Source organism: Coffea arabica, chromosome 2c (genome assembly GCF_036785885.1).
Source record: "Coffea arabica cultivar ET-39 chromosome 2c, Coffea Arabica ET-39 HiFi, whole genome shotgun sequence".
NCBI lineage: Eukaryota > Viridiplantae > Streptophyta > Magnoliopsida > Gentianales > Rubiaceae > Coffea > Coffea arabica.
The window spans coordinates 20590556-20617484 of record NC_092312.1 but is presented as its reverse complement, the minus strand read 5'-3'; the positions used below and the strand labels follow the sequence as shown (position 1 = coordinate 20617484).

At 36.5% G+C, this 26929-nt stretch overlaps 3 protein-coding genes across 4 annotated transcripts; 2 read left to right on the top strand and 1 right to left on the bottom strand.

The window, feature by feature from the left end:
- The first annotated feature begins 4901 nt into the window (after positions 1–4901).
- On the top strand, positions 4902–8366 carry LOC113731881 (uncharacterized). The gene is made up of 5 exons (XM_027257376.2): positions 4902–5488; positions 5963–6159; positions 7037–7135; positions 7479–7530; positions 8007–8366. Exons 1-5 carry the CDS (start codon positions 5137–5139, stop codon positions 8147–8149), a joined length of 843 nt encoding a protein of 280 aa, XP_027113177.2. The 5' UTR covers positions 4902–5136; the 3' UTR covers positions 8150–8366.
- A 2212-nt stretch (positions 8367–10578) lies between these two features.
- On the top strand, positions 10579–13940 carry LOC140035190 (uncharacterized). 2 transcript variants are annotated; one of them, XM_072075139.1, is made up of 5 exons: positions 10579–11262; positions 11961–12157; positions 12808–12906; positions 13254–13305; positions 13404–13940. In XM_072075139.1, exons 1-5 carry the CDS (start codon positions 10716–10718, stop codon positions 13532–13534), a joined length of 1026 nt encoding a protein of 341 aa, XP_071931240.1. In that variant the 5' UTR covers positions 10579–10715; the 3' UTR covers positions 13535–13940. The 2 variants fall into 2 exon arrangements, with proteins under 2 accessions (XP_071931240.1, XP_071931241.1); XM_072075140.1 differs by lacking the exon at positions 13254–13305.
- Positions 13941–14468: 528 nt separating this feature from the next.
- LOC113731879 (uncharacterized) lies at positions 14469–22144 on the bottom strand. Its single transcript, XM_027257374.2, has 11 exons — positions 21535–22144; positions 20855–20979; positions 19475–19919; positions 19219–19334; positions 18029–18809; positions 17343–17783; positions 16876–17064; positions 16544–16771; positions 15830–16175; positions 15522–15696; positions 14469–15427 (listed from the first exon to the last, which is right to left on the bottom strand). Exons 1-11 carry the CDS (start codon positions 21739–21741, stop codon positions 14947–14949), a joined length of 3534 nt encoding a protein of 1177 aa, XP_027113175.2. The 5' UTR covers positions 21742–22144; the 3' UTR covers positions 14469–14946.
- Between the last annotated feature and the right edge of the window lie 4785 nt (positions 22145–26929).

The window sequence follows — 26929 nt, the reverse complement described above, 5'->3', positions numbered from 1 at the left end:
AGAGTCAAGGGTTGCAAGTCAGCTAAAGAAATTTGGGACAAACTGAAAGAAATTCATGAAGGTAGTGAGAATGTTAGAGAACAAAAGAAGTCCATTCTAGTTACAAAGTATGAATCTTTCAAGATGGAACCTCATGAAAATGTTGATCAAATGTATTGTAGATTCAATGATCTCATTAAAGATTTAGAGGCGCTGGAAAAAGAATATTCTCTTGGTGAGAAAAATAGAAAATTCCTGAATGCCTTGTCCAATGATTGGGAAAATAAAGTGACTGCTATTGAGGAGGCTAGAGATTTGAATACTATACCTATTGAATCTCTTATTAATTCTCTTATCTCTTATGAGCTGAAACTTAAGACTAAGGTGCAAGAGGAAGAGGATGCAAAAGTACGAAAGAATATTGCTCTAAAAGCCTCACAAGATGAAGATGATTATGCCTCCCTAGATGAAGAAGATGTGGAAGGTGATGACAATGATATCGCTCTCATCACAAAAAGTTTCAAACGAATACTCAACAAGAGGAGATTCAGAAATGGTGGACCAAGCAATTCATTCCCAAATCAGTTCAACAACTCGAGAAACAAAGGGAAGCTAGAGTTCAACAAAAAGCAAACTGATCAGTGCTTTGAATGCGGCCAACCTGGACACTATGCAAGTGACTGTCCAGTGATGAAGAAGAAAGAAGGAAGAAAACCAAGAATAAACAAATTTCAATTCACATGGAATGAATGCAATTCCGATGGTGAAATTGAAGAGGAAGATCAATCTGCTCAATTGGCTTTCATGGCCATTGGAGATGATGAGGTAACATCTTCTAGCTCTCAATTTGAAAGTGATGATGAAAATGATGATGATCTTGAATCTTTCATTATAAAATTGCATGATAGTTTGAAAGAATCTTATATTAGAAACAATGAGTTAAAACAGAAAATTAGTTTTTTGCTTCGAGATAATGCAAATCTTTTTCAACAAAACAAAAAGTTGAAAATTGAAAATGATTACTTCAGAAAAAATGAGACTGCTTTACACTTGGATCTTGATAGAAAAACAAGTGTTTGTGAAATGTTCAAAAGGGAACAAGATGATTTGAAAAGAAGAATGGATGATTTAAATGAGTTGCTTCAACATAAAAAACAGGACTGTTTTCAAAGTAATAAATCTAAACTTCATTTTAAGATAAATTCTACTGCAAATGAGTTTGTTATCCATAGAAGAAGACAAGTAAGATTTATTAAACCTGTTCATATAAATAATTCCCTGATTATGTGTAATTTCTGTTGTCAAAAAGGTCACATGAAAAGTGATTGCTATGTGAGAAAGAATATAAAAAAAGGCATGAAATACATGTGGATAGTTAGACATGATGCTAACTTTAACAAGTAGGAGATTTTGTTAATCACTGCAGTGATTCTTGTTCACAATATTCTTCTTTTGATATTTCTGATATTTTGATTTGAGTTTTCGCTGATATTTTTGAATACTACTGAATCTATATGATGTCAAAAAGGGAGAGAAAAGAACTATTCTGATCTAACGATGATTTGCTAATTTCTCTGTAATAAGTTGGTATGTTGGTATTGCTGAATTCTGCTATCATTTCTCTGTTTTTGTTTGAAATATTGGATTTTCTGTTATTGTTGTTGGATTATGGTTGCTGGTTATTACTCTCATCTTATGATGACAAAAAGGGGGAGAGATGGATGCAATGTGTAAGGGGGAGTTATTATGAGATTATGAGTTTGGCTCTTAAAAGTTTTGATTGCAATGATTGAGGGGGAGCTTATACTTATTTTTGTTTCTTTCCATCCATTGTTTTGTCATCATCAAAAAGGGGGAGATTGTTGATCTTGATCCCTATCTTTTGATGTTTACAAAACAAATGGATGATACTAATATTTCTTCAAGATATATTTTCAGTTATGAAATTATTTGATTCCATGAACAAGTGCAATTGGAAGAAGACAAAGTATGCTGAAGCTGTCGGACGCTCAAAAAGACTGCATCGGACGTCCGACAACCATTGAGTATCTTCGGACGCAGAAAACCAGCCTATCGGACGTCCGAAAGAATTGAAGAAAATTTCTCAAACTCACTGCCTGCTGTCGGACGCATAAAACAGTGCTATCGGACGTCCGACACTACCAACGGCTAGTTGACTGTTCAGCTACTTTCTATCCGTTGGAAGCTTTAATGAGGCTCTTTCTTGGTCCTATATAAATAGTGGTTGGTCAGATACTTCAAACAACTTTGGCACACTGAAGATACAAAAGATCTAGAGAGATTTTAGTGAGAAAATACTCCAAAAAGAATATTTGTAGTCTTAGTGGTGTGAGGTTCATTGTAAGCTTTTCATTTGTGAGTGAATCTTTCATGAGTGTAGCTCTGTGAGGGTTGTCCTGAGGGATAGTAAAACGTCCTGGCTTGACCGAGTGCTGCTTGGGGCAAGGAGGAGGTGAACCTTCCTTTGTACACAAGAGTGATTGTAATTCATCAACTTGAAGTAGCTTGTTTCAATTAATCTACAAGCTCAAGAGGAGTTGGGTAGTTAATTGGTTTGCAATCCTTTCCTTTTTATTTACTTATTGTTTCGTTTATGATCTTTGCATTGGTTGTTTTTGGGCCTTACATCACATAACATCAGCCGGCATCAACTCAAACAAAACCACCTCTTCCAATTAATTTTTAAACAAGACCTCATGGATCTCATGTCAATTAATGAAAAAAAGACAAAGAAAATTGTAGAAAGGAGAAAATTTTAAAAAAAAAAGATTAAAAAAAGAAAAGATGAAAAGTTTGATATTTTTTGAGTTTGAAAAGAAAAAACTAACAAAATTAAAATTGCAAAGGCAAGCAAAAAAAAATCAAGAAAACAAAAAAGAAGATAAGACGGTAAGACTGGGCAATTGCCAAGGAAAGGAAGATAAGATGAATGAAGAGGCGGCTGCGTGGCGATGCGAGGAAAACACAAAGAAATAGGAAGAAAATTACTGTGGAGTTCAAAGCTTTTCCAATTTTATGTTTCGACCCCAAGAGTTTTATAAAACTATTAATACACCTAAAAATACTTTATAATCTGCAAGGATAGTGCTAAATTCTGATAATATTTTTCAAATGAACCCCTAAATTTTATTTGAAACTTGTAGACTATGCCTTAAGTTATAGAGATGGAAATTTTTCTATTTTTTTCATAGATGGAAACTTAATCATTTTATTTTATTCATACTGCCTTATTACATAATTTTGAAACATCAAACATATATATATATATATATATATATATTGTTTTCTGACATGAGGGATATCCGAACCTTCAATTTGATTAATCCCCCTGCAGTCTGAAAGAGGGCGTCCCAACCCACCTCGAGCACGTTAAGTACGAGATTCGAACACCAATCAATGCCTGAAAGAAGAACTACATGATCGGCCGAACTATCCTGCGGGGACGAAACATCATACATATATGAATGTGACTTTTTTATATTAACATGCTATTAGCATTTTACATAATATTCTTATTTTTAATTATATTATAGAGAAAATTGCAAAAACCTCCCTTGAGGTTTCTGACATTTGCACTCACCTTCCCTATGGTTTGAGAAATAGCACTGACCTCCCTTGAACTTACTGGTTCTTTGCATATTCAGTCTAGGCGATTAAAAATATTGTTGTAGGGAGTCAAATAAGATATTTGTGTCAAATTTGCCCTTTATGCTATACGCTAAGTAGTATTAGCAAATGAATGACAAAATATTACAAATCAATTAACAATTAATAAATTTTAAGGGGAGTAGTTTATGGACAAATAGACATTACCTATTCAAAATACCAGCTCTTTATGGGCATTTTACTCTTAAATATTTAATTTATGATAAATGCATCAATGTTTATAAGTAAAATTCAAAAAATGTTACAGTAATATTCTTACAAAATGAAACCAGTAGGTTATATATTTTATATAAATTAAATATTTTAAAAAAAAGAAATGACCCATAAAGTATTAATTTTTTATGGCTTTCCTCTATTACATGAACAAAGAATTGACTCTTTATGGGTATTTTATTCTGAATCATTTAATTTATGTTCAATACATGAATGTTTGCAACTAAAATTGAAAAAGTGTTATACTAATATTATCACGAAAGGAAAACTAGTAGGTTTTGTATTTAACAAATATTAAATATATGAAAGTAAATACAAATTTAAATTTGATACTTCTACAAGCAATTTAAATTAAAAAAAAAAAGATTTGTATTTTATCTCAGAATAAAATACTCATAAAGAACCAATACTTTGTCATGTAATAGAGGAAAGTCATAAAGAATTAATACTTTATGGACCATTTCTTTTTTTTAAATATATAATTTATATTAAATAGATAATCTATTGTTTCTTTTTTATAAGAATATTACTGTAATATTTTTTGAATTTTACTTACAAACATTGATGTATTTATTATAAATTAAATGTTTAAGAGTAAAATATCCATAAAGAGTTGGTACTTTGAATAGGTAACGCTTATTTGCCTATAAACTACACTCCTTAAAATTTAATAATTATTAATTGATTTATAGTATTTTGTCATTCTTTTTCTAATACTACTTGGCATGTAGTACAAAGGGCAAATCTGGCATAAATTTCTCATTTCACTTTCTAAAACAATATTTTAATCGCTTATATGAATATGCAAAGAATCAGTAAATTCAAGGGAGGTCAGTGCTATTTCTCAAACCATAGGGGAGGTGAGTGCAAGTGTTAGATACCTCAGGGAGGTTTCTACAATTTTCCCTATATTATATTAATATGCTGATGTAATCGCCACGTGTCCTCTCGGTCTTAATCCACAGCGTACTCAACAGTATAGAAAAGACCAGTACGGCTAGCTTTGTCTCTCTCTCTCACTCACACAGACACACACTGTGGAAGAGAGAGAGAGAGAGGGGGAGGGGTGGTTAGTGATTTCTTTTATTTTTGGCGGCTGCCTGATGCAGCAGCACCTCATTCATTTTTTGAAGATCATCAATCCGCTATCCTCTCTCTTCTTTCTCCTACCTTCTTTCCTACTCTGCATTACTGCGCCGAAAGGAGCGTGTGTGTGACTGTGTGTTTCCCTCATCTTAAGCTTGGCACTTTGAAACTATGGAACGTCAACCAGGCCAGGAGGACGTGGAGATGAAAGACGTTGACGGAGTCAGAGATTTGACGGGAATTTACCCTAGGGTTCATGACGGCGTTCAGAAACTAGTGGAAATCACGGAAATGAGGACGGCAGTAGTGGAAGCTCGAGAAGGAGAAGAGGTGAAGAAGCATGATCGTTCTGAAAATGATCATGATAATAGCAGAGAGGGTCCCGGAGCTGCCATTGTTTTATCTTCATCTCAAGTGGCGACGGCCAAAAAGAACGAACGGCCGCCGGTGGACGATTGCTGCGCTATTTGTTTCGGTGATTTCGTTCTGCCTTGCAAGACTAACTGCGGCCACTGGTTTTGTGGTATTGCATTATCTTGGCTCCCTTTTGTTTCTTGAATTTTATGCGTGCGTGTGTGCGTGTTTTTTTTTTTTTTTTTTTTCTGTTTTTGAATAGTTCTCCACAACTCAAAGTTGCTTTTAGAGTGGTTGTTGTTTGTCGTTTACTGCTACATCTTCTGCCCTATTTTCAATGTCTAAAGTGTGAAAGTATGTTCCTTTGAAGTTGAATTTTAAGTAAACTTGTATGAATGTTGTCCTTTAAGGAAATGCAGATATAAAAACAGTTGCTTGTTGTCAAGGAAAATTTTCCTCAAGTTTTGCTCTGTCGACGTATACTATTTGTGTGTCAACTGTCCAGTATACTAGAATCATGTGGGATGATTTTGTAGTGAATTAGACTGGAAGAGAACTAAAATTTGAGAAGTTAATAATTTAAAAAAAAAAGCTATAACTTTTTTTAACCTCAATTGTATTCTTCTTTCCCTTGTCCCTTCAGCCAGGTGCATTTTGCAGTTATGGCACTATAAACCAGCACTTCAACTATGCAATTGCCCCATTTGCTGTTGCGTTATCACTAAGTTGTCACCGGAGGCATCATCACTGGCTAGTCGGGATGGGGATGTTGCTCAGGTGTTGAAAGATATTCAGCGATATAATCACCTTAGTGTGCATGGTTGGGAGGGCGTTTTCTTGGTATGCTGGGACTGATATGCTGCTGATTGTCTGAAAATCTTTGATTTTTTATTATTCTTGTGGATTTTGCAATACTTAACTTTACTCTTCCAACCGTTTCTAAACCAACAAAAGAGAGATCAGGAAAAAGCTTTTGTCTGTCTATTGCTTGCATTTACTGGTAATTGCCTGTAAATGTGATAGTATTCGAGTTAATAACAGAAGCTTTTGGTTGCTAATATGATTTTCAGCACCAAATGCAGATGAATCATGCTCTGTCTCATGATTTTCATGTGATGTATTGAAGTTAGAAAGTTCCAGCCTAAGATTGCTTATCTTGACATCTCAATCATGTGGTTTTCTCAAGCATTGAAGGAATATTCCACTACTTAGACACTTGGAAGTTTGATTAACTGAACATTTTGAAGGACTCGTTTAAATCTACACGCACTAATAACAACTACATGCTACATTATAGGAATAACAACTATATGCTACATCTCAATCAAGTGGTTTCCTCAAGCATTGAAGGAATATTTCACTGCTTATACACTTGGAAGTTTGATTAACTGAACATTTTGAAGGACTCGTTTGAATCTACACGTACCAATAACAACTACATGCTACATTATAGGGACACATCGAGTATTTACCATGCATTTAGATATCTTCCTTCATTAAAAGGATTTAGAATCAGTGGAGTATCTGATTTGATCCTGCATAAGAAAATGTACAATGTAAGCCAGTATGTAAATGCTGCTTTTCTGGAAATTTCAACTGCTACTTGCTGACCCAAATTCTGTCAAGTTTCACTATTTTGTACATCAAGTTAGCTGCCTGTGACCTTGGTGTGATCAATTGTCTGTTTCATTTCCTTCCTTTGCCTTTCTACTTGCAGAAAATTCGTGCTTTGCCTCTCCTCATCCAGCGAATGTTCCGTGATTTAATACAACCTGGGATGCTTGGTCTTATCATTGACATACTGCGTGGTGTTGGAGTAAGTATATTATAGCAGGGTGTTGCAGGTCAACTTCTTTACACATCATTTCTTTTGCCTAAGAGCTGATTTTCGTTTTCAAATTGAACTAACAATGTCCTCAAATTAACATCTACTCTGAACAGTCATTAGTACATTAGATCAAAAGCTCATATGCATGATACACCCAGTCAAATACTGGATAGAAGCATTTAGCCAAGGATCCTTGCAGTACATGTAGAGAAGGTTTATTGCCTCTGCAAATAGTCAGCATTCATGGCATGCTACTGACTGTAACATAATTTTTTCTGGTCTTTTTTGCATGATTTGCTTTTTTCTGAGCGGGTTTTCTTTCTTTTTGCAGTCGTTGCTGGGATTACTTTGCTGGATCTGCAACTTAGGGCCTGATCCAATGGGTAAGTTTGTTTTTATGTTATTTAAAGAAAATGGTTGCATTAGTGAATTATGCCTTTCCAGGATGTAGAATCTTATATGCACCACAATCACTAAAAAGTTTTTGTTGTTCCTCAAATAGATTATTTAAACTTATAGTCGGTTGAACCAATCACATGCAAAAGTTTTTGAGTAGCTGAATGAATGGTTTCTGTAGACAGTAAATGAGAGAGCAAGCTCATTGTTAATTCTTGTTAGAACATCACTGTCTCACAAAATTGTTCTGTTATGACTGTTAGATGTATTGGGTGTATGGAGAAATATTCTGCAGTTAAAAAATTCTCAATTTAATTGCTGTTGAGGTTGAAGTTTTTATTCCACCAGAAATGGGATAATTTCTGCATTTGTGCCTATCTGGTGCTTGACTTGTGAAACCGAGGTACAACTTTCTTGTCATTGTTTCTGTTGAGATGTATAAGCCAAGTAATATGATCTGCAGATTGGCTGATATATTTTCCACGAATGGCTGGTCGCTGGGCTACTGCTATAGTCATCATCTTCTTTTTGGTTTACATCTGCCAAATATTGATGCGCAGGATTCAGGCAAGACGCTTGGTTGGTGTACAGTTAGAGCAGATGTAAACAAACTCTGCCTAATTTGGAAATATAACCTTGCTCCCTCTAAGAATATTAGCTGATAGGATTTTGTCTAAAGTGGTATCTTTATTCATCCCCTTCCAAATATCTGATGACTGCGAACCGAAATTGTAGTTCAGTGCACTTAGATGCTTGCGAAAAGTTTGATGGGCTTGTAAGTATATTGAAGCTCCAAATTCACCAGCTGCTGAAGCAGCGCATACACCTCCTTGTTCTTGTTTTCATCTAGAATAGTTTCGTACTCTTCCTTTGGATGCATGGCGTTAGAAACTTGGAAGCGGCAGATATACAGTATAGACTTCAAAAGCAGAAAGATTATGCATGTCTATTGGCGTCGGATCAGGTGTCACACAGCATATGTGATTAATGATTTTACTCTTATTGCACCGGTAATCTTTTCATATTAGTTTATCTCTTCTATTTTGAACTTCTTTTCACTCCTATGTGTTCAATATGCCGAAGTACAAGCTGTGCCAAGAAAATATTGATCTTACCTTCGTATACGTTGATTCATGGTCATACGCATGGCTATTTGGGATAAAATAGAGCGACCCCAGAGTATATGATGATGCGTGCTCTTAAATTTGGGGTTAAGGTAAAAATTGGTAGGAATTAGTTTTAATTCTCCACTCTTAACGAAAGGACTAATTTCACTTTGTACTCTCAAATTCCACTCTATTCACACTTTACACCCTAGATAAATTTCATTTGCGACATTTTTCACCTTAACCATTTAGATTTCCCTAACTGAAGTTCGATCGACAAAATCATCATCAAAAATGGCGAAACGGAGGAGACTGCAAAATAAATAACACCCATGTCGTTCTAAGGGAAGTAATACTGGCACTCCTCAAAATACCTCAGGTATTCCCTTACCTTCTCTGATACTCCGTATTAGATGAACTTTAGGAAGTACCCAAGTTTTTTTTTTTTGAGCAAGTGCTAATATTCATTTTGGTGTTTTAATTGTAACTCCTTTACTCTTTTTTGACCATTTTCAAGTATATTGTCATTTATTTGTATAATTTTTTATTTAATTAATTTTGCTAATACCACCGTGAGTTAAATTTGAGGGGGACAAACCTAAGAAATTAGAGTGCAAAGTGTCTAAAATTAAACTTAACTACGTAAAGTAAAACGGTGATGGAAAATCAAGCTACGCTGCAAAGTAAAGCTAGCCAAATATATACAGTTCCAAACTAGGAACTGGGATTAACAAAGCAAAGAGAATTAGACAGTTCATTTGATTGAAGGTTGAAGGACCGAAATCATACTCAGCTCAAACGTCCAAAATTAGCGTAACGCCAAATGTACTTTGAAGTTGTGGAGTGGGGGTTTTTCTTGCATTCACGCATATGCTCTGCTGCCTGCAATCACCTTGTTGCCTTCCGCAAACAGAGTAACGGCTCCTGTCCTCATTTGCCAGCTGATGCATCACCTCTGTGCTATGTTTCCTCCTATCGCCACTGCCACTCTCTTTGCATTTGTAGTACTACTACTGCAGAACAGTTGTACCATTAACAAACCCACCGTCCCTTCCCCTTGGAGCTTGCGAGTCAAAAGTGTGTTGGAAAAATTCAGAGAAGAATAATGGAAACAAAATAATCGAAGGAAAAATCTGCAGGTTCCCCGCAGCTGCTGTAGCTGTCATTTTCCAGTGTAATTAACCCAACACGTATTTCTTTTTTTTTTTTTTTTAATTCTCAAGTGTGAAAATTGGAAAACAAAGGAATGTTAATGCGTCGAAAGGAAAAACTGATAGATTTGACCCAATCCAAGAACGATTTAATATGATCTTGAAGGTTAGTCATCGGTCCACTCATCCTTCTAGAGAGTAGAGGTGTAATTGAGCTACTCGAGCTTGATTCAAATTATAAATTTTGAGCTTTAAGTTAAGATTGAGACCCGTCGAACTCAATCTCAATCTTGTTTTGACTCATTCATAGTCAAACTCAAATTTGATCAAATTAAGCCCAATCAAGCTTAATCTATCCCAATCAAATTTATGAAATATAAGTTTATATTTTATATAATTTTAAATGAAAGATAAGACACACGTTTCGCACTAATAAATAAAATATAAATTATAAGTTTCCAAGTTTCACGTATTGAACTCGAGTTTTAATCAAGTAAATTTACGTGATAATCTCAAGAGACATTTGCAACCCCTCAAGAGTCCACGGTTTGGCAAGTAAAAGAAGAAAGCAGATCAAATCTCATCCAAACTAGTGGAGTAATTAGTAATTTAATGCGACCGCTTCCACGGTCCACCGGTTGACCAATAGGGGGGAGAAAAACAGATAGATCTAATCTAAACTCGAAACCGGACAGCGGTAGCAGGTGTACTAGCTAGTACAGCTAGTAGTATAAAATAAATGGACCCCGCCACCCACTAGAAAATCAGGAGGCCTCCCGCGCTCCTTAGATTTCTTCGCCGTCAGTCATCATTTTCTACTACTTCCCATAAAAGGGAAAATCCATTTCTTCTGCCAAAGATTCCAACCGCCTTCCGTCCCACCACTCCCCGCGGTCACGAAATTAAAAGATTCCAATGAAGTTCTTCTCTTTCTCTCGCCTGCGTCTCAGGAATCGTCGTAACCCTAACCCTATCCCCAATTTTCCTGCGCATCCAAATCCAGAGCGGCATCATGCGATCCCTGGCGAAACCGGAACGGAAGAACCAGAAGACGACGACGACGATGAAGTCGTCGCCGGAGGAACAGGTAGCCGTGGAGATGGTGCAAGTCGAGAGGCTGTCCATTTCTTAGATGAGGAGGATGATTATAGAACGGCAGCAACGTCGTCGAGTGGGTGGAGAACTGGAGATGAGGATGATGAAATTTCTAGTAGTGGAGAGAGGTATTTGGCGGCGGATTCTTCTTCTTCGAGGTCTTCTAGGGAGGGTAGGGGAATATTTGTGAATGATGGGAATTCGATGAATGCTACGGCTTCTACGACCTCGTCGGTGGCGCCTACGAGTCTTGCAGTGTCAGAAGGGAAGAGAAATACGGATAGTCCGCCGACTGATGATTGCTGTCCTATTTGCTTTGGTCCCTTCGTCGTTCCATGTAGAGCTTCCTGTGGCCATTGGTATTGTGGTATGATTTGCTACTTGTGAAACAAACTTGCGAGTATATAATGATTTAGTAGCGTGATTTATCAAATGGAAATTGTCAGGTATTGGGTCTCGCATTCTTGTTGAAGATTAGAGTCTGAGCCTCCTTTTGAGTCTCTTATGTTATTCGCTCATTTTGACTTGTGAATTTGAGAAACATGGTAAAAAAAGGGGGTCTATTAAAATTTGGTTGACTGAGGGGGTGTACTAAATAAAATTGTTCTTCTGTGAGGTGGATTTGCTCATTAATATTTTAGGCTTGGAACTGGAGCTGTCTCATATGACAGATGTAGGTTAGAAACCATGAGTAATCAGGAGTTCTGGTTTTATTGGAACTAGAAATTCTTTCCTTTGTTATCTTTGAGAATAAGGTGTATTTCTGGTAATCCTGGAGGGGGCTTATTCTGTTGTACAATTATTAGCAATCTAGTGGATGCAATTTTTGAATCAGAAATTTACTTTCACTAGATGATAATCAAGTGGTGATGACTGGATGTTTATGAGTATATCTCACATTTGTTTTACAGTCTATGTTATTCTTGTGTAGAGTTGTAGTATGCATTTCTCCTGACCCCCTTTATCCAGTCAAACTGGTTGAGGTCATAAGCTAAGAAAATAGATATTTTGTTTTCTTATTTTTGCTGGTTTGATTCCTCATCATGTGGTATTGTAACTTTATAGGAGGCTGCATTTTGCAGTATTGGGACTATGGTGCAGCACTTCAGCCTTGCAACTGCCCAATGTGCTCCCGTAAAATAACGAATTTGACACCTGAGGCATCCTTAGTCCTGCAACAGCAAGTTGAAGTAGCTGAAGTTTTAAAAAATGTTCAAAAGTATAATCGTCTTTTTGTCGGAGGAATATATGGTTTCATTCTGGTGAGTCTGGTAGAAACCATCATCATTATCTACATTTCTTTTAAGTGTTAGGAGTGCCTGCAGATAGGGCTTTATTTAAACCTGATCTAATTGAACCAGCTTGAGTTTCATTTTTGTTGATTTGTTTGTTGTTTTCTCTTCTCACAGTTATATTTGAAGATTTGCTTCTTAGATTTCTGTATTGCTTTTATTGATTATAATATCTTTATTCTGCATAGAAACGTGATTGTATATGTATTTTGGGAGAGGGCACTGCACTATATTTTCTTTGCTCTTACGTATTGGTAATTTCCAAGGAGAAACTAGAATTCAGTGGTCATAACATTTAATATTTGGCACTTAATTCTTGCAACTGCTTAACAGCAGATTGGTGATTGGTGCATATGATAATGTCTTTGAATATAGTATAGTGATCTTTTTATCAATGCATTAGGCGCTTTCTATCTTTTCCTGATTCCCGTATGCCCTTTGAACTTAATCTTTTTCATATGAGACGTGTTTTTTCAACTACCAAATACCTTAGGTAGCAATTAGAATGTTGTTATCATGCTCACTTGCTTTTCATGTTGTAATTGGTGAAACACTTGTTGTTGCATTACTTCCTTTCTACAACTTTAACTGATTTTACTGAATTTTCCTCTCATTTGCAGAAGCTGCTTGAGTTGCCCCTTTATGTCAGGAGAATGTTTCAGGATATGATGAATCCTGATAGACCTGGGGCTCATCTCAACAAATTACGTATTCTTGCAGTTAAGTTTGTTTGACTATTGCAGAGATACAGATATGTGGCAGTGAATCTTCAGATTTTCATTTGCAATGACCATGAACAAAATTGGAAACTGTTTTTTCATGGATTTAGGAGTTAAAAGTGCCAGTGATATACAGATAATTGTGCTCAGACAGCAAGCATTTTTCAAGGACCAAAAAGCATGCTGCATGATTTCTGCATCAGTAGACCTATAAGGCTATAATATTTGGTTCTTCATGTACTTGTAATTCAATCACCTTCAGTGCAAAATTGTTAAATTTAATAGTTTCCCTTGTACCGATGAGTCAAGGTGCTGTTCTGATTTCCTTTTTTTTTTTTTTTTGCCAGATGCTTATGGGTCTTCTTTACACAGTCAGCCCCTTCGATTTCTTGCGTATAGGTAATTAACTAGGATCATTGAAGATATTGCTAACAATATGACAAATTGATGGCATGATGCTGGAAAGGCACTTATTCACATCTCATTGCTTTCTGCAGGTAGACAAAATGTTATTGATGTTTTTGACTACTCAGCAATGGCCCTCTCATTCATCTTGTATCTAGTTGGCCTTTATCTCCGAAGAAGGCGCTTCCAGCGTGTGAGGGAGATGGCTGCTATCCAACTTTGATGTGATTGCAGTGGGATTTCTATTACACAACTGCAGCGCCATGGTTGTACGTGGGTATTTTGTGATTAATACTTGGTTACCCTTTCTCTTTGGGTGTAAGTATAGCCTCTATTTCTTTTTTCCCCATTATCCAGTTTACAGGTTTGGGGTGTTTGTCGTTCAGTGGAAACTATCTGCCATATGGTTCCTCTGTTGTGGTCTGGAAATATGGATGTATATGGAAGTTCCTTCCCCTTATTTTGGTGTATAGTTTACGGTCTCACTTCTGCCAACACAGATTGTTGCCAAGCATTGTAAAAGGTGCTGAGAGTTTTAGAACTCCCTGCTTGTCTAAATGTAAAGATAATATGCTGAAGTGCCTTTGATCTGCGGTCTGTGATACAAAGGTGTTGTAACACTGCCTTAATTTCGGAGTTGGGCCACAAATTTGGAGAATTTGCACAAACTTTAAATTTCCAAGGACATGCGAAAAGCCATAATAAATAGGTCTCGTGGTTAATATTAAATATAAAGAGAATTTCATAAACCAACACATTATTATTCCTTACCACTTGAAATATCTAGCCAACCTATTGCAGTGCTATGCATAATGCAATTATAACACACACATGACACAACAGCCATAGCGCTTCATGGCAGAAGTGTAAATGGACGATAGCTAGCAGCAGCAGGAGGCAAGGAATAACTGTACAATAGCTAATAGAGACTGGAGATAAAGAGGAGTCTGCTGTAGACGGCTGGTGATGAAATAGAGGGTTAGCCGTCCTTAGGGTTAGTTCATTTTGATCAACTCTTTCATGGACAGACATATAGTTCCCGGGACCCAATATAGCAATATACGTGTCCGCAAATACGAAGCACCCTTGTATAGAGATATAAACGGATGAAACACTGAAACGGATTACCAACATATATACATGAACAAGAAGATACATGCTCGTCAAAGGAAGATTGGTGTTATTACATTATTATTTGCTGCCACCGACTAATATAACAGAATTTGATACATCGACACAAACTTTCCTTCAAACATTACTTATACTGTGTTTAGCTTGAATAGACTGGTAGACAGCCACACGCTACTTTCACAGCACAGAAGAGAAATACAATCCCTAACGCTAAGCAGATGAAGGAACAAAGATTGACATGATATGTACCGTCTTTGCCAGCATTTCCAAGCGAAGGTCGAATTCCACCAGCAATCTTCAGCTTTCCACTCATCCCTAGCCTCCTGTCCTTTATTTCACTAATATTTACATTTCCCCTAACCCCTTCTTCACAATAATGTATCTTAAACTTGAATTTCGAATCATACAGCAACTAGAATCCCTAATATATTATATACAAGAGAACCAATAACTGTGTTCCTCTGGATGTTCTTTACCAGAGTACTATCCGACTTATTTCTCTCTTCACACGTTCTCCAACAAACGTGCATACCATGGCCCATGAACATTCATTGACACGGTAGCTGCCACCACCAGTACTGAAGCAGCGCCAACCACCTCATCCAAAAGACTAGCTGCACCAACTTGCCGTAATGCAATCTCAGCTAATTCTCTTCCATGCGTACCACTACCACCAAGTACAACACCTCTACTAGCTACATAGATTGCATGGGATATCCGACTAAAAATAGTATCCCCAGCTTGAAGGCTTTTGGTTAACATCCGAGCCATGATATTTTTTATCGATTGGAGCTTCGTGTTATCAACAGAACCACAATCATCTACAACTCTAGTTAGTAACTCAGTGATCTCCACGATACCAGCATCCTTGGTCATGTCCAGGAGATCAGTCAATTGTCTAACGCTACTCAAGACAATACGCTCAGTGTCCCCATGGCTGATTGCGATTCTCTCACTGAGAAAGGTCTGCTGCAGGACTAGGATGCTGCAATGCAAACAAAAATATATAGGTATCACTACAGGAGAGACACATTAATGTATCTGGAAAGATCTTATACACTAAGCACACTTGTACCAACCTTGTAGCAATTACAATGATCTTCTGAATGCGAGCCTGAACAGTCCTCAACCTCATAAAATTGAGCTTCAGGGTTTCAGGCAAGCTTGCTTCGGTTATACCAGAGATCTCACTAACCAACTTTAGCAACCCAAGCCTCACCATCAAATCCACCTTTTCTCCCTTGCATTCTGCCCCTGGAGAGGTAGCAGCACAAAAAAAGAACATATCAAACATAGACCATCGGAAGCTGAGATATGTATGCCAAACTCGAAGTTTAAAATTTCAGAATGAGGGGGAAAAATCAATAAAAATGGAAAAAACATCAACCTGAAGAGCTAGTAGCAGAGGAAGAAACTAGCGATGCTTGATTTCCACTTCTCACCGAAAAGCTTCCCCCAGTTCGAAGTGTGGTTGAAGGCACCGACCTTTCAGATGAGGATTCATGGCTTCTAATCAATTGCAACAGAATATTAGTGTGTTCGGCCCATTGTTGGTCTTTAATGTCTCTTACAGACAAAAGCCACTGCATTGTCAGTGGTAAGGTGGTCAGGGCATCATCAGGATCCCCATAGTGTTTGATGAAAGCTTTCCTAAGAAAATCCAGACCAGCAGGTCCCTTGAGCAATGGTTCGAGAAGTCGTATACGTGCTTTACTGACCTCTTGCTTGAGTGTCTGTAGTAGGAATCAATTATATGTGAGATGCGGAATTGCACACAGCATGTAAATTAAGAAATGTGAACACATGGATGCACATATTCCGTGACAATAGCAAAGATACTAGCATCCAATCATATTTTAGTCCTACTTTTTCATAATAATTTCCCAAAGATTACACAATCTAACACTGCCCTCCCATTCCCCCCGCCCGTGGAAAAAAATCCATCTCTTCATGCTTTCCACACTCTCTATATCAATATTTTCACATTACTTGCATGGAAAGAATTTACTTATCAGGAAGCTGCAGAGGTCCATTAGTTCTTTTTCAATCCTAATCATATTGGAAAACAAGTTAAAATGCAAAAAAAAAAAGGTATACTAACCTGTATTTGGTCTAATACATAGCGCAAACCCCTAACAAGTGCTATGATATGCGACTTTCTTGATGCATCCCCAGCTCGACACATCTCAGCCAATTCTTCCAAAAACCCACGATGTTTAGCCTTCAATTCTTCGGTATGAGCCGGAGCAGAAAGCTTCTCTACTGTGACCAGTGCAAACTCCAAAATCTTCCCAAGATAGTCCATGTCTAGATTACCCGTACTCAATACCTTTTTCATCAAATTCAACACATTAAAAACACAGTTCACTGCTGTGCTTATTCATTAACTAGATGGATGCACCAAGTTGACTGGTAATAGAAACAACTGAGTACCTGAGAAAGAATGTCCAGATCAATCACTTCAGAAATATCTCCTTTCCAGCTCTCTGGCGCCATCCATCTAATTTCATCTCTGACCTCCCTCATTAGTTCAATAATGCGGCCAAAATTTGGTTCATTCTGTTCCACTGATTCGATGATGCCATCCCAGAAAGCTTTCTTCATTGTCTCTTTCACCTTTTCCTGAAAAGCACACAAATGTTCAAAGTCAATCTCACAAGCAGCTAAACTTTCTACCAGCTACTTTAGCACAAGTTGTTGCTTGTCCTAGAAAACATTCAGCATGCATCAAAGAACAGCTTTATGTTAATAACTAAACATATCTTATGGTGCACGCACAAAAAAAAAAAAACCCCACAACTAAATTCATAAGCTAATCTACAGCCCTGTTGGGGGGGGGGGGAGGGGGCAAATGTATGCAGTGGATAAATTTAAACTTCAATATCAGTCAATCAACTAACCTCCATACTGTTTTGGCTGCCATCTGCAAAACTAATGTTTTCATCATGTACAAGTTGCTCTCCATGAACACTTTCGTTTACAATCAAGTCATTCTCCAAATCCATCTTCACACCAGAAGTGTGGGACTGCCTGTCAGCACCAACTTCACTCAGATTATCTTTATCCCCAAATAATCTCCTCGCCACATTATTTGGCCTTTGAGTATTCCCATTCATAGTGCTACTTTTTTCTGAGGTACCAAGACTAGGATGGGAAGTTGGGATACTAGCAGTAATGGGAGAAGAAACATCAGTGAAAGGTGAACCAACAGGACTCCCATTCTCCCTTGCCTGAAAATATTTTGTTCTTGTTTCAGAAATTGCAGTTTCCATACGTTTAATGCCAGCATCCCCACTCAGATGATGAACCTTCTCCCTCAAAAGTTTCTGATCTTCTGTTACCTACACATCATGAGAGAAGAGAACAAAATTCAGAAAAGAAGTTTTGATAAACCAACAATCAGACTGAATTAAAGGCCCCTACAAGCAGATTGATCTTCCTTACAGCAGTGTACTAGAAAAATTGAAAAAGGCTTTGATATCAAACTAAAAATTCATTAATGCAGTTTCTTTTTTTGGTATCAAATTATTGGAAACATCCTCCATGTTCTAATGTTTATTTGAAAAGATGAATGGTAGCCGCAAACCTGTCTCTGTATAGCCTTCATATCATGAGTAAGAGAACCACTCTCACCCTCAGGAGTCATCTTGCAAGTCTGAATCATTGAAAGCTCGAGATGGCAAGCAGCTCTCACTAAATCCTCCTCGAGAGACTCGGCATCTTTCACTTTCCACAAAACAAAGCTATTCAAATAAGAACACCATGCTGAATCGAAAGCTGCAAGCTGAGACCTAAAGTTCAATCTTCTTGTTGACGCATGATCAGGATTGTTAGAATTCTCTCTAGGCCCATATAACATAATTTCAACCAACAACTCAAATTCCCTCACAAATTTTTCAGCAGACTCTGCCAGAGCAATTTCACGATCTCCATGACCACTAAAAACTGAGGCTGGGTGGCCCAGTATCATGTAAGCACAAAGCACAACTCTCACTTGGTACCTAGATAATTTAGGAGGAGTTTTGGGTGCTTGTTTGCTGGAGCCTTGTTTCCTAGCCTCTCTACTTCCCATAGATTTCCTGGGTGTAGCTCTCCTTTTCGGGGATGCTACTCGCTTGAGAAGGTGATCAATGTCATCCCAACTGGAAGGACTAGGAGTCGAAGCAAACGCCCGTGACAATACATATCGAATCTCAAGCCGGTCAAGCAAAGCTTTTGTCGTCTTAAGTGTAGATCCTGATTCAATCATAAGTGCCAGCTTCTCAAATGGCAATGCTGTCACAGAGCTCTTATTAATGTTCAGTGCATTGTAGGACTTTGCCAGTTGTAGACTGGTTTTCCTCAGCTTATAAAAGCACCTCCAGCACCTGTAGTAAGCAATGTTAAATCAGTTACTGAAAATCACATCTAATTTCTGAAACTGAAAATACATTTTAGACACACATATAGTATATTGAATTTGATCAACACCCTCCTCATGCCCAGTTGAATGTGTGAATAACGTTTGAAGGATTACACACAATGATTTAAGATGTAACCTAGTAACGTCTGTTCGTTCTGCTGCATGTGCAAGGCATAAGATGCTATAGGAGAGTTTCAAGAATACAGGTTGCAAGGATTAGTGATTATGCTCTTTGGAAAGTATACGATCCTCAACCCAATCTGTAACAGTAACATTCAACTTAAAGGCCAACTACCCCGCGACTTCGGAGCAGCGTACTTGAAACTGACTTATTTTCACATGCATATGAAAAAGGGTAGCTTTCATTTATATACCTTGCCAATTTCCTAGAAAGAACATCCGCCTGCTCATGGATTTGTTTCCCATTACCACGAACAGAACCATGGCCCCTTCCTCTCTGCATCAAATATTCCGCTCTCTGTCTCTTAGCCTATTAATCACATAATCCACCAAAAGTTAAAATGATATAAAAAAAAGTGCTGGAAGACAAGCTTTACCAATTGTTGGCAATGTTTCTACATGTATAGATGTATCTCAAAAGTTTTAGTCAGGTTGAAATGATAAAACTACCCGTTGAAGCCTGTCTTCCAACTTGTTTTGTATTTCCCGTCTCTTAGTCTCCCGCTGGTGAGAGATGCGCTTTGCTACCTTTCGCACTTGAAGTATTCTTGCACATGCCCTCTTTTTCTCAGCTTCCAGCAAACCTAATCGCTTCTTCTCAGCAGCTGCACGCTTTTGACAGATAGCAGCACGAATTCGCTCCTTATACTTGCTCTCTCGAGCCATCCTTCGCAATAATGATTGAGATGTCCTCTCCTTCAACATGGCCCTCCTTTGCTTGTAAGCCTTCAGGATAAGCATTCTATTAGTTTCTGCCTGCTGAACCCGCAATTCCATCTTTGTGCCTAATTCAGCTCTTTCCTTCCTAAAACGCATTTCTGCACCAGTTTTAGCTGCTTGCCGCAGCTCATCCAGCTTTGCAAGGCGCATCCGAGCCTCTGCTAGAATGCTCAACCTATTGGTGAAACAGATACTAAATCAGTGGGTAACACACAATCCCGGTTCAATCAATATTTTTGTACATAGGGCTATAATCTTCCAACATTATGATATAATATTTATCATAATAAGTATCTTCTAAGGGTTTCCTGGTATGGTTCTTCGCATGACAGCAATTCTAGGTTATGTTACACTATCAGTTCCTGTAAATTTTCTGGTGCACGTAGATATAAATACCTGGTTGCAACCACATACAACAAACAAAAGTGAGTAAAACAAGCTGAAATAGAGGAAAGGGTTGTAAATGAGCAACCAAAATTTCTTAAAGGCATGAAATGCAGTCTTGCTGTGTCTAAAACAAAGAGTATGTCAAGTCAAACAGATGACAAACTATGCTTTCTTTCTACTTTCTGGTTGTGTTTAGGGGTTGACATACAGAGGCAAGCATGTCATAGATAAAAAAGCATATATAGGATAGAAGAATGTAGTTGACCGCTTTAAAAAAAGACACAAGTGACTATTATAGAAGATGCTACTTAACAGGGTTGGCCAAACAAGTATACTTAAATGGCTTCCATATAATTTTATTCACCGTTTTGGGAGAAGGTAAAAGGCAGGCAACATGATTAAGAAAGTAAAGTCCACTAAGCACCATGATAGCACTAAAAAAGTTACCTATAGCCTTACAGAATCCCCTAACCGGGACACTTTATCATATATCCCATAGGGCCAAGATAATAATAATGACTTCCAAATGAATTACCTATTGAAATTCAAAAACCGTAATAAACAAATCTGAAAAAAGGGAGCTAATTATATGTGTAGTTTCTCGACGGTAACAGTGGAGTCCCCCTAACCAAATGAAGCCAAAAACACAAGAACTCATTATAGCGACATAGGATTCCCGAGCAGGAACAACCCTTTCTGTAAAAGTCAAAGCAGAAATTTTACCTTTTCTGTTCAGCAGCTTGAAGCTTAGCCTCGAGACGCTGTCCACGATCGTCCTCGTCAGATGAGGATTGTGAAGGACTTCTGGGCTTCGGCCTTGCCTTGCTTGATAAATGCTCGTAAAATTTCTGCAATTAAAAGAAAACATCCTTCATGTAAAGCAATATAAATAACAAGAAGAAATTCACAGGCAAAAACAAGGAAACTATAACAAGTATTACTAACATATGCAGTTAAGATAAAACAGCTCTTCTGGCTATTAAAAAGAGCAAAAAAAAAAAAAAAAAGCAATCTTCAAGACTTAATTTTTAGGATGAGAAAAGGATTATTCTTTAAGAAAAGAAAAAGGACGAAATAACTAAATAAAATAAAATGTAATGTAAAAGGAAGTTCAAACAAGTGATTGAGGAAATTTGTAAAGAGAAGAATCACCCACCCCACACCTAACACTGAAAAAAAACATCCTTCAACCCAAAGGCATAAAAATTCACACTTTACAAAGATTAAAGGCGAGAACTCAAAAGATTCTACTAAACAATACAGTAATTCAAGTGATAGTCGTATTAAAAATAAAGTAAGACGAAAGAAAAATCCTAGCTTTGTCAAGAGAACGGAGCATAACAAAGGTTTTTCTTTCTAAGGAAAAGAAAAAAGAAAAGAAAATCGGCAGAAGGACATGTAACCTGGCGACGAAGATGAGCGTGACGAAGCTTGGCTTCAATTTGTTCAACAGTAGGAGGAGTGGAAGTTTTGGGGTCGGACATCCTCCGGAGAAGCCTGGAAGGCATCTTGGGCGGCGAACAAGACATGGCTCCATCGGTCACCGGAAAATCCATGGCTATTCCCACCGGTGACGTCACCATTCCAGTCTCCGGCGTCTCCACTCCCATCTCAATCTCAAATAATAAAAAATAAACACTGAGATACTAACTGATCACTCCAGAATTCTTCTTATTAGTAATTAACTAACAAGAAAAAAAAATGAGAATCCAATTAATCGATCAATAATAATTATCTACCCTCAACAACAATTTCTTTATATATATATATATATATGTATATACACATATACCGGGAGAGAAATAAAGAAGGGGAAAGAGGAGAAAAGGAGAAGAAGTTGGAGTCGGAAAAGCGTTGCGACGATTGAAATCGAAAGAAAATTCTTTCTGTCACCAATCCACAAGTCTTTAAAAAAAATACTCCCCACAGAGTTCCTTCTTATTCTTTCTTTTTCTTCTTTTTGCAATAGGAGAATGAGCCGTGGTAAGAAACGTGCTCGGCTTTTGCTTCTTTTCCTTTTATCGTTTTATTTACCAATTAAAATGCCCTGCACCTGGGGACCGCTTTCTGTACTGGTTGAATTGAAATTGGATGAGCGGAAAGCGTGTTGGGAATGTGGGGACGTGCGAAGTAAAGCGTGTGATTAGCGGATTAGAGTCCACGTCATCCATCGTATGCTACTGCTTTATTTTTATTTATTTATTTTTTTTATCCTTCCCCCAACGGTACTCCTACTCCTGGTTGGTTTCTACCGCCGTACTGTATACCGGTACGTTCCGCTCATTTACTCCAATTTGTTTTTTTTTTCCCCCAGAAACGATAGAGATTTACTCCAATTTGTTTGATGCTGCTTCTTTTTTCCTTTTTTTTTTTGGACCGTTTCTCCTTTTAGACGGTTTTGCCCCCGGCTCCTATCCCAGGCAGCAGCATATCCGCCCCGTTGCCATAATGCTGCTGTGGAATTTTTATGCTGATGAAGAGCTAGAATTTTTATTTATTAGTACCGGTTACTAAAGTTGAAAAGTCTCTATTTATTGCCATTTATATATTTTTAATTCTGTCGAGTACCATAAAGAGGTCCAATAAAAAGTGGCTCCAATTTTTTTTATCCTCCACATAACTCGTTTGAATTATATTTGATATATGTGAGGTAAAAAATATAAAATTTTTCTGCAAAAAACTGTAATCCCAACAGGGATCTTCCAGATTGTGATAGCAACTTTTAAAGATTTAAAAGTGGAAGTATGTATAAGGGCTCGTATTTTATTTTTAAGAATAGTAAATTAATCCCATCCGCACTTCAAGTAGATTTTCTTTCATCTTAATAAAACTTCATGCTTTTTCTATAAAAAAAAAATAATAATAAACTAATCCAGTGAAGAAAGGAAAAATCACAGTCAATTTCACAAACAGCATTTATGAAGATGACGAATGGAGTAAATTCTTTTCTATAAATGCTAATAAGCGATTCAAATAAAAAAAAAAAAAAACTTAGATGCTACAGAGTTTTGTCTCGTGTTGAAATCCATTGGAGAAAAATATTATATTACCCCTCATTTGGTATACGGGATTGCTTGGAATGGAAGGGTCCTTCCACCCAAAATGGCAGTCAAAGAAATTTGTTATTTCAAGGTTTCATGACTAAGTCAGAATTGAATGTTTACTCGGTTTTTAACATTTGGTATAATTATTAATATTTAGATGTAAGAATGAAATGTACTTGTTGGACTTGGATTTTATCCCACAAAACCTTAAAACATTTGTTTTCTAGTAGTGTAAAAGAAAAAGCTGTAGTTTAGATGCAATTACATTCAAATATTATTAGAGGTTACAAATAGTTTAAGAGATCATGATGCAGTATGAGGATAAATTTGACATCCTATTACATAGGCATTTTAGGATAAATGTGATTTGCTAGGTTATTTTGAGAAACGGGATTCAAAAAAAAAAAAATTCGAAATGAGCATTACAGGAGGAGGGGGGGAGTTTCATAATATGCCGACCTTTTTGCCAATAGCGGAATTATTGAATGTTTGACGCTATAAACACATTAGTCCAATCTAGGGATGGCAATGGGGGCGGGTGCCCGCGGGGGGCTCTCGGGGCGGGGGTTGGGGCGGGGGGTGGGGCGGGGGCGGGGGGGAATTTTTTCCCCCCGCTTAGAAACGGGGCGGGGGGCGGGGGAGTATACCCCCGCCCCATCCCCCGCCCCGCCCCCCGCAAAACAAAAAAAAAATAAAAATATATATAATTATATATAACATATAAGTTAATTAGTTATAAACTTATGATAATGATATTATTAGTTAGATATACTATATAATGTATATTAGTTTATGTAATATAATTGATATAATCAATTATATGAATAATTCTACATGTCTACTAATAGAATTTATTAATTAGTTATATTAAATTTACTAATATATTTATACTAAATTTCTAATTACACTTAATAGAATAACACTTTTTGCTAAAAAAAAAAGCACAAACACAATAATGAATTAGTGATTGCATTTGTACTAAAAGTGAAAACTTGACTATTTTAGTTATATTTATTTCATCATATTGGATTGTATTAAAATAACTTTTGTTTGATTGTTTTTATGAGTTTCAATTGTAAAATTACAATAAATAATAATTTGGTGATGTGTTGATATTTTAGTACTTGATTATTTATTAAAATTTAATTATAATAAAATTATATAATAAAATTTTATTAACCCCGCGGGGGCACCCGCGGGGGAAGCGGGGCGGGGCGGGGCGGGGCGGGGGGAGCAGGAGGCGGGGGACGGGGCGGGGGACGGGGGGAACTAATAGGCAACGGGGCGGGGGACGGGGGAGGGGTCCCCCGCCCCAACCCCGCCCCGTTGCCATCCCTAGTCCAATCGCCTGCATGATGCGCACCGCACGCATCATAATTACCCTTTTCTCCTTTTAATTTCTCAATATGTGGACTGACATGTCTAAGAACGAAGACTTTTTACCTAATTTCAAGGAAACAATTGTAGCAAGCAATATATGAATACTTTCAAGAATATGTAAAAAGTTTCAAAAGGAATACGCATTTCCCTTTTTTGTTTTGGTTCAAAAAGAGACTTTTTTTTTGACAAAATTCAAAAGGAGGCTTCAAATCTTATATATATATGAAAAAAAAAAGAAAAAAAAATGAACGAATTTAAAAATCTGACTACAGATTTGACAATCATCTGACTAATGCTGAGTCTAGAGATTAATCACAGGTTTCTTTGATATTACTTCTCAGGATGATTAGGTTTCTGTTAATCCGTCGTGAATCAATTGAAGCCCGGTTGGGCCACATGTCGGGTTGATTAAAGCACAAAAACTCTCTAAAGTCCAACCTCTGTGCTCTCTCTTAAACTAGTGGAGAAAACCTTTTTGCCCACATACATAATTCAATAATTTTTATTTTTTTTGGTAATGATTTAGTAATTTTTATGAATTCCAAATTTGAGGGGCACATTTTTTCGTGCATCAAGCCCTTTTTCAAAATTACAAAATACACTCAACGGTAGTGTGTTTGGATAGGTTTTATTTGCAAAAATATATGTATATATATATTAAATATTTTTAACCCCTTTTTTTTGTTTTGTTACTTTTTTATTTCATATATATCATATATATAAAAAGTGTTATAGTAACTATTTCAAATAATCTCGTATCCAAACACTTATTCACACTCTATATTTTTATGATAGCACCTTCTGCTATATTTTTTATTATATAGTCTAATAAATGAAAATTATACGATACAGGTAAATAGTGAAATGTGTCATTATGAAAAAAGTAGAATGTGATTAATACTTGCCTAAATCTATCTTATCCTTATTACATGCTAACATTGTTGTTCTTGAAGATAGTAGAACTCTTCTTCCATCTTCCTGATATAATTCCTATATATCCCTTCAAAATAATGTCTCTTTTTGGCATTACTTTATTGAATGTCTAATTGAATCGATTCACTTTTGTGTTATTACAAATTTCTCAATCATGTATAATTGGATCAGATAGTTCAATTTCGACTTGACATTACATGGCTTCGTAAATTAGCCTGTATATTTTCTCTCTCTTTTTTTGGGGGGGAGGGGGGGCGGGGGTAAAGCTATGTAATTTTATTGAGAGCAAGAATGGAAATTTTCATTTGAGAAAGATTCAGATACATAATACAATTCTTATCTATTTACTGAAAGCAGCGAAAAGACAACACCACATTCGAATGCTGAATTCCAATTTTCATGATTTTTTGAAAATTTTTCCCATGCTAGTACAACATGCTGGACCTCATTAATGATAGCACCTATAAACTAGGGATAATTTCAAAAACCTCCCTTGAGGTTCTTAATTATTTCACTAGCTTCCCTTCAAAATTAAAAAACTACATTAACCTCCATTGAAATTAATTATTTTATAATATTTAGACCCAATCAATAATAAAAAAGTGATATTATGAGAGATAAAATAATATATGATTTCATCATAACTCCTCATCTACTACATTATTCAATTAATTTAATATTAACCCATGCATTAAAGAAAAACACTAAATTTTGTTGTTTAACATTAGTGATCAAATCATATATAGCATCACAAAAAATAGTATATTATTTTATATTTTTCTACTTAATACAATATTCAATTTACAATTTTCAGTTACATACCCATTGTCAAGCATAATTTACAACAAATAATAAAAAAATTTACAACCAAAATATACAGAGAATAAACTTTAATATCATAAATACTTTTGTCAATGTATTAATATTGGTTACTGAGGTTTTTATGGTATTAAAGTTTGCTATTTGTAATATTTTGGCTACAAAAATTTTTGATTATTTATTGTTGATTATGTTTGATAATAGGTTTGTAACTGAAAAGAGTAGTTTAAATCTTACATTGAGTAAAATATATAGAATGCTATATTGTTTTTAATGCCATAAGTGATTTAATTCTTGATGATAAACAGCAAATTATAATCATTAGGAGTGTAAATGAAGCTAATCAAATCAAACACTTTAGTATGTAACTTATTTGATTATTTTAACAAATTTGAAATTTTTTTAAAATTTTGATTTAATTAGTTGATGAACCAAGTTTAAATGAACTCTCATCATATTGAATTTGATCTAAATATCAAATAGATTGGTTCATTTTTAATCCATAATCATTGTCCCACGTGTCTAGAGCATGTTTGGGCTGCACACGGTGCCAACGCAACGCAAAGGCCGAACCAAACCCTGGATTTTGTCCGGGAAAGGTAACGGTCAATTGACGATGCCG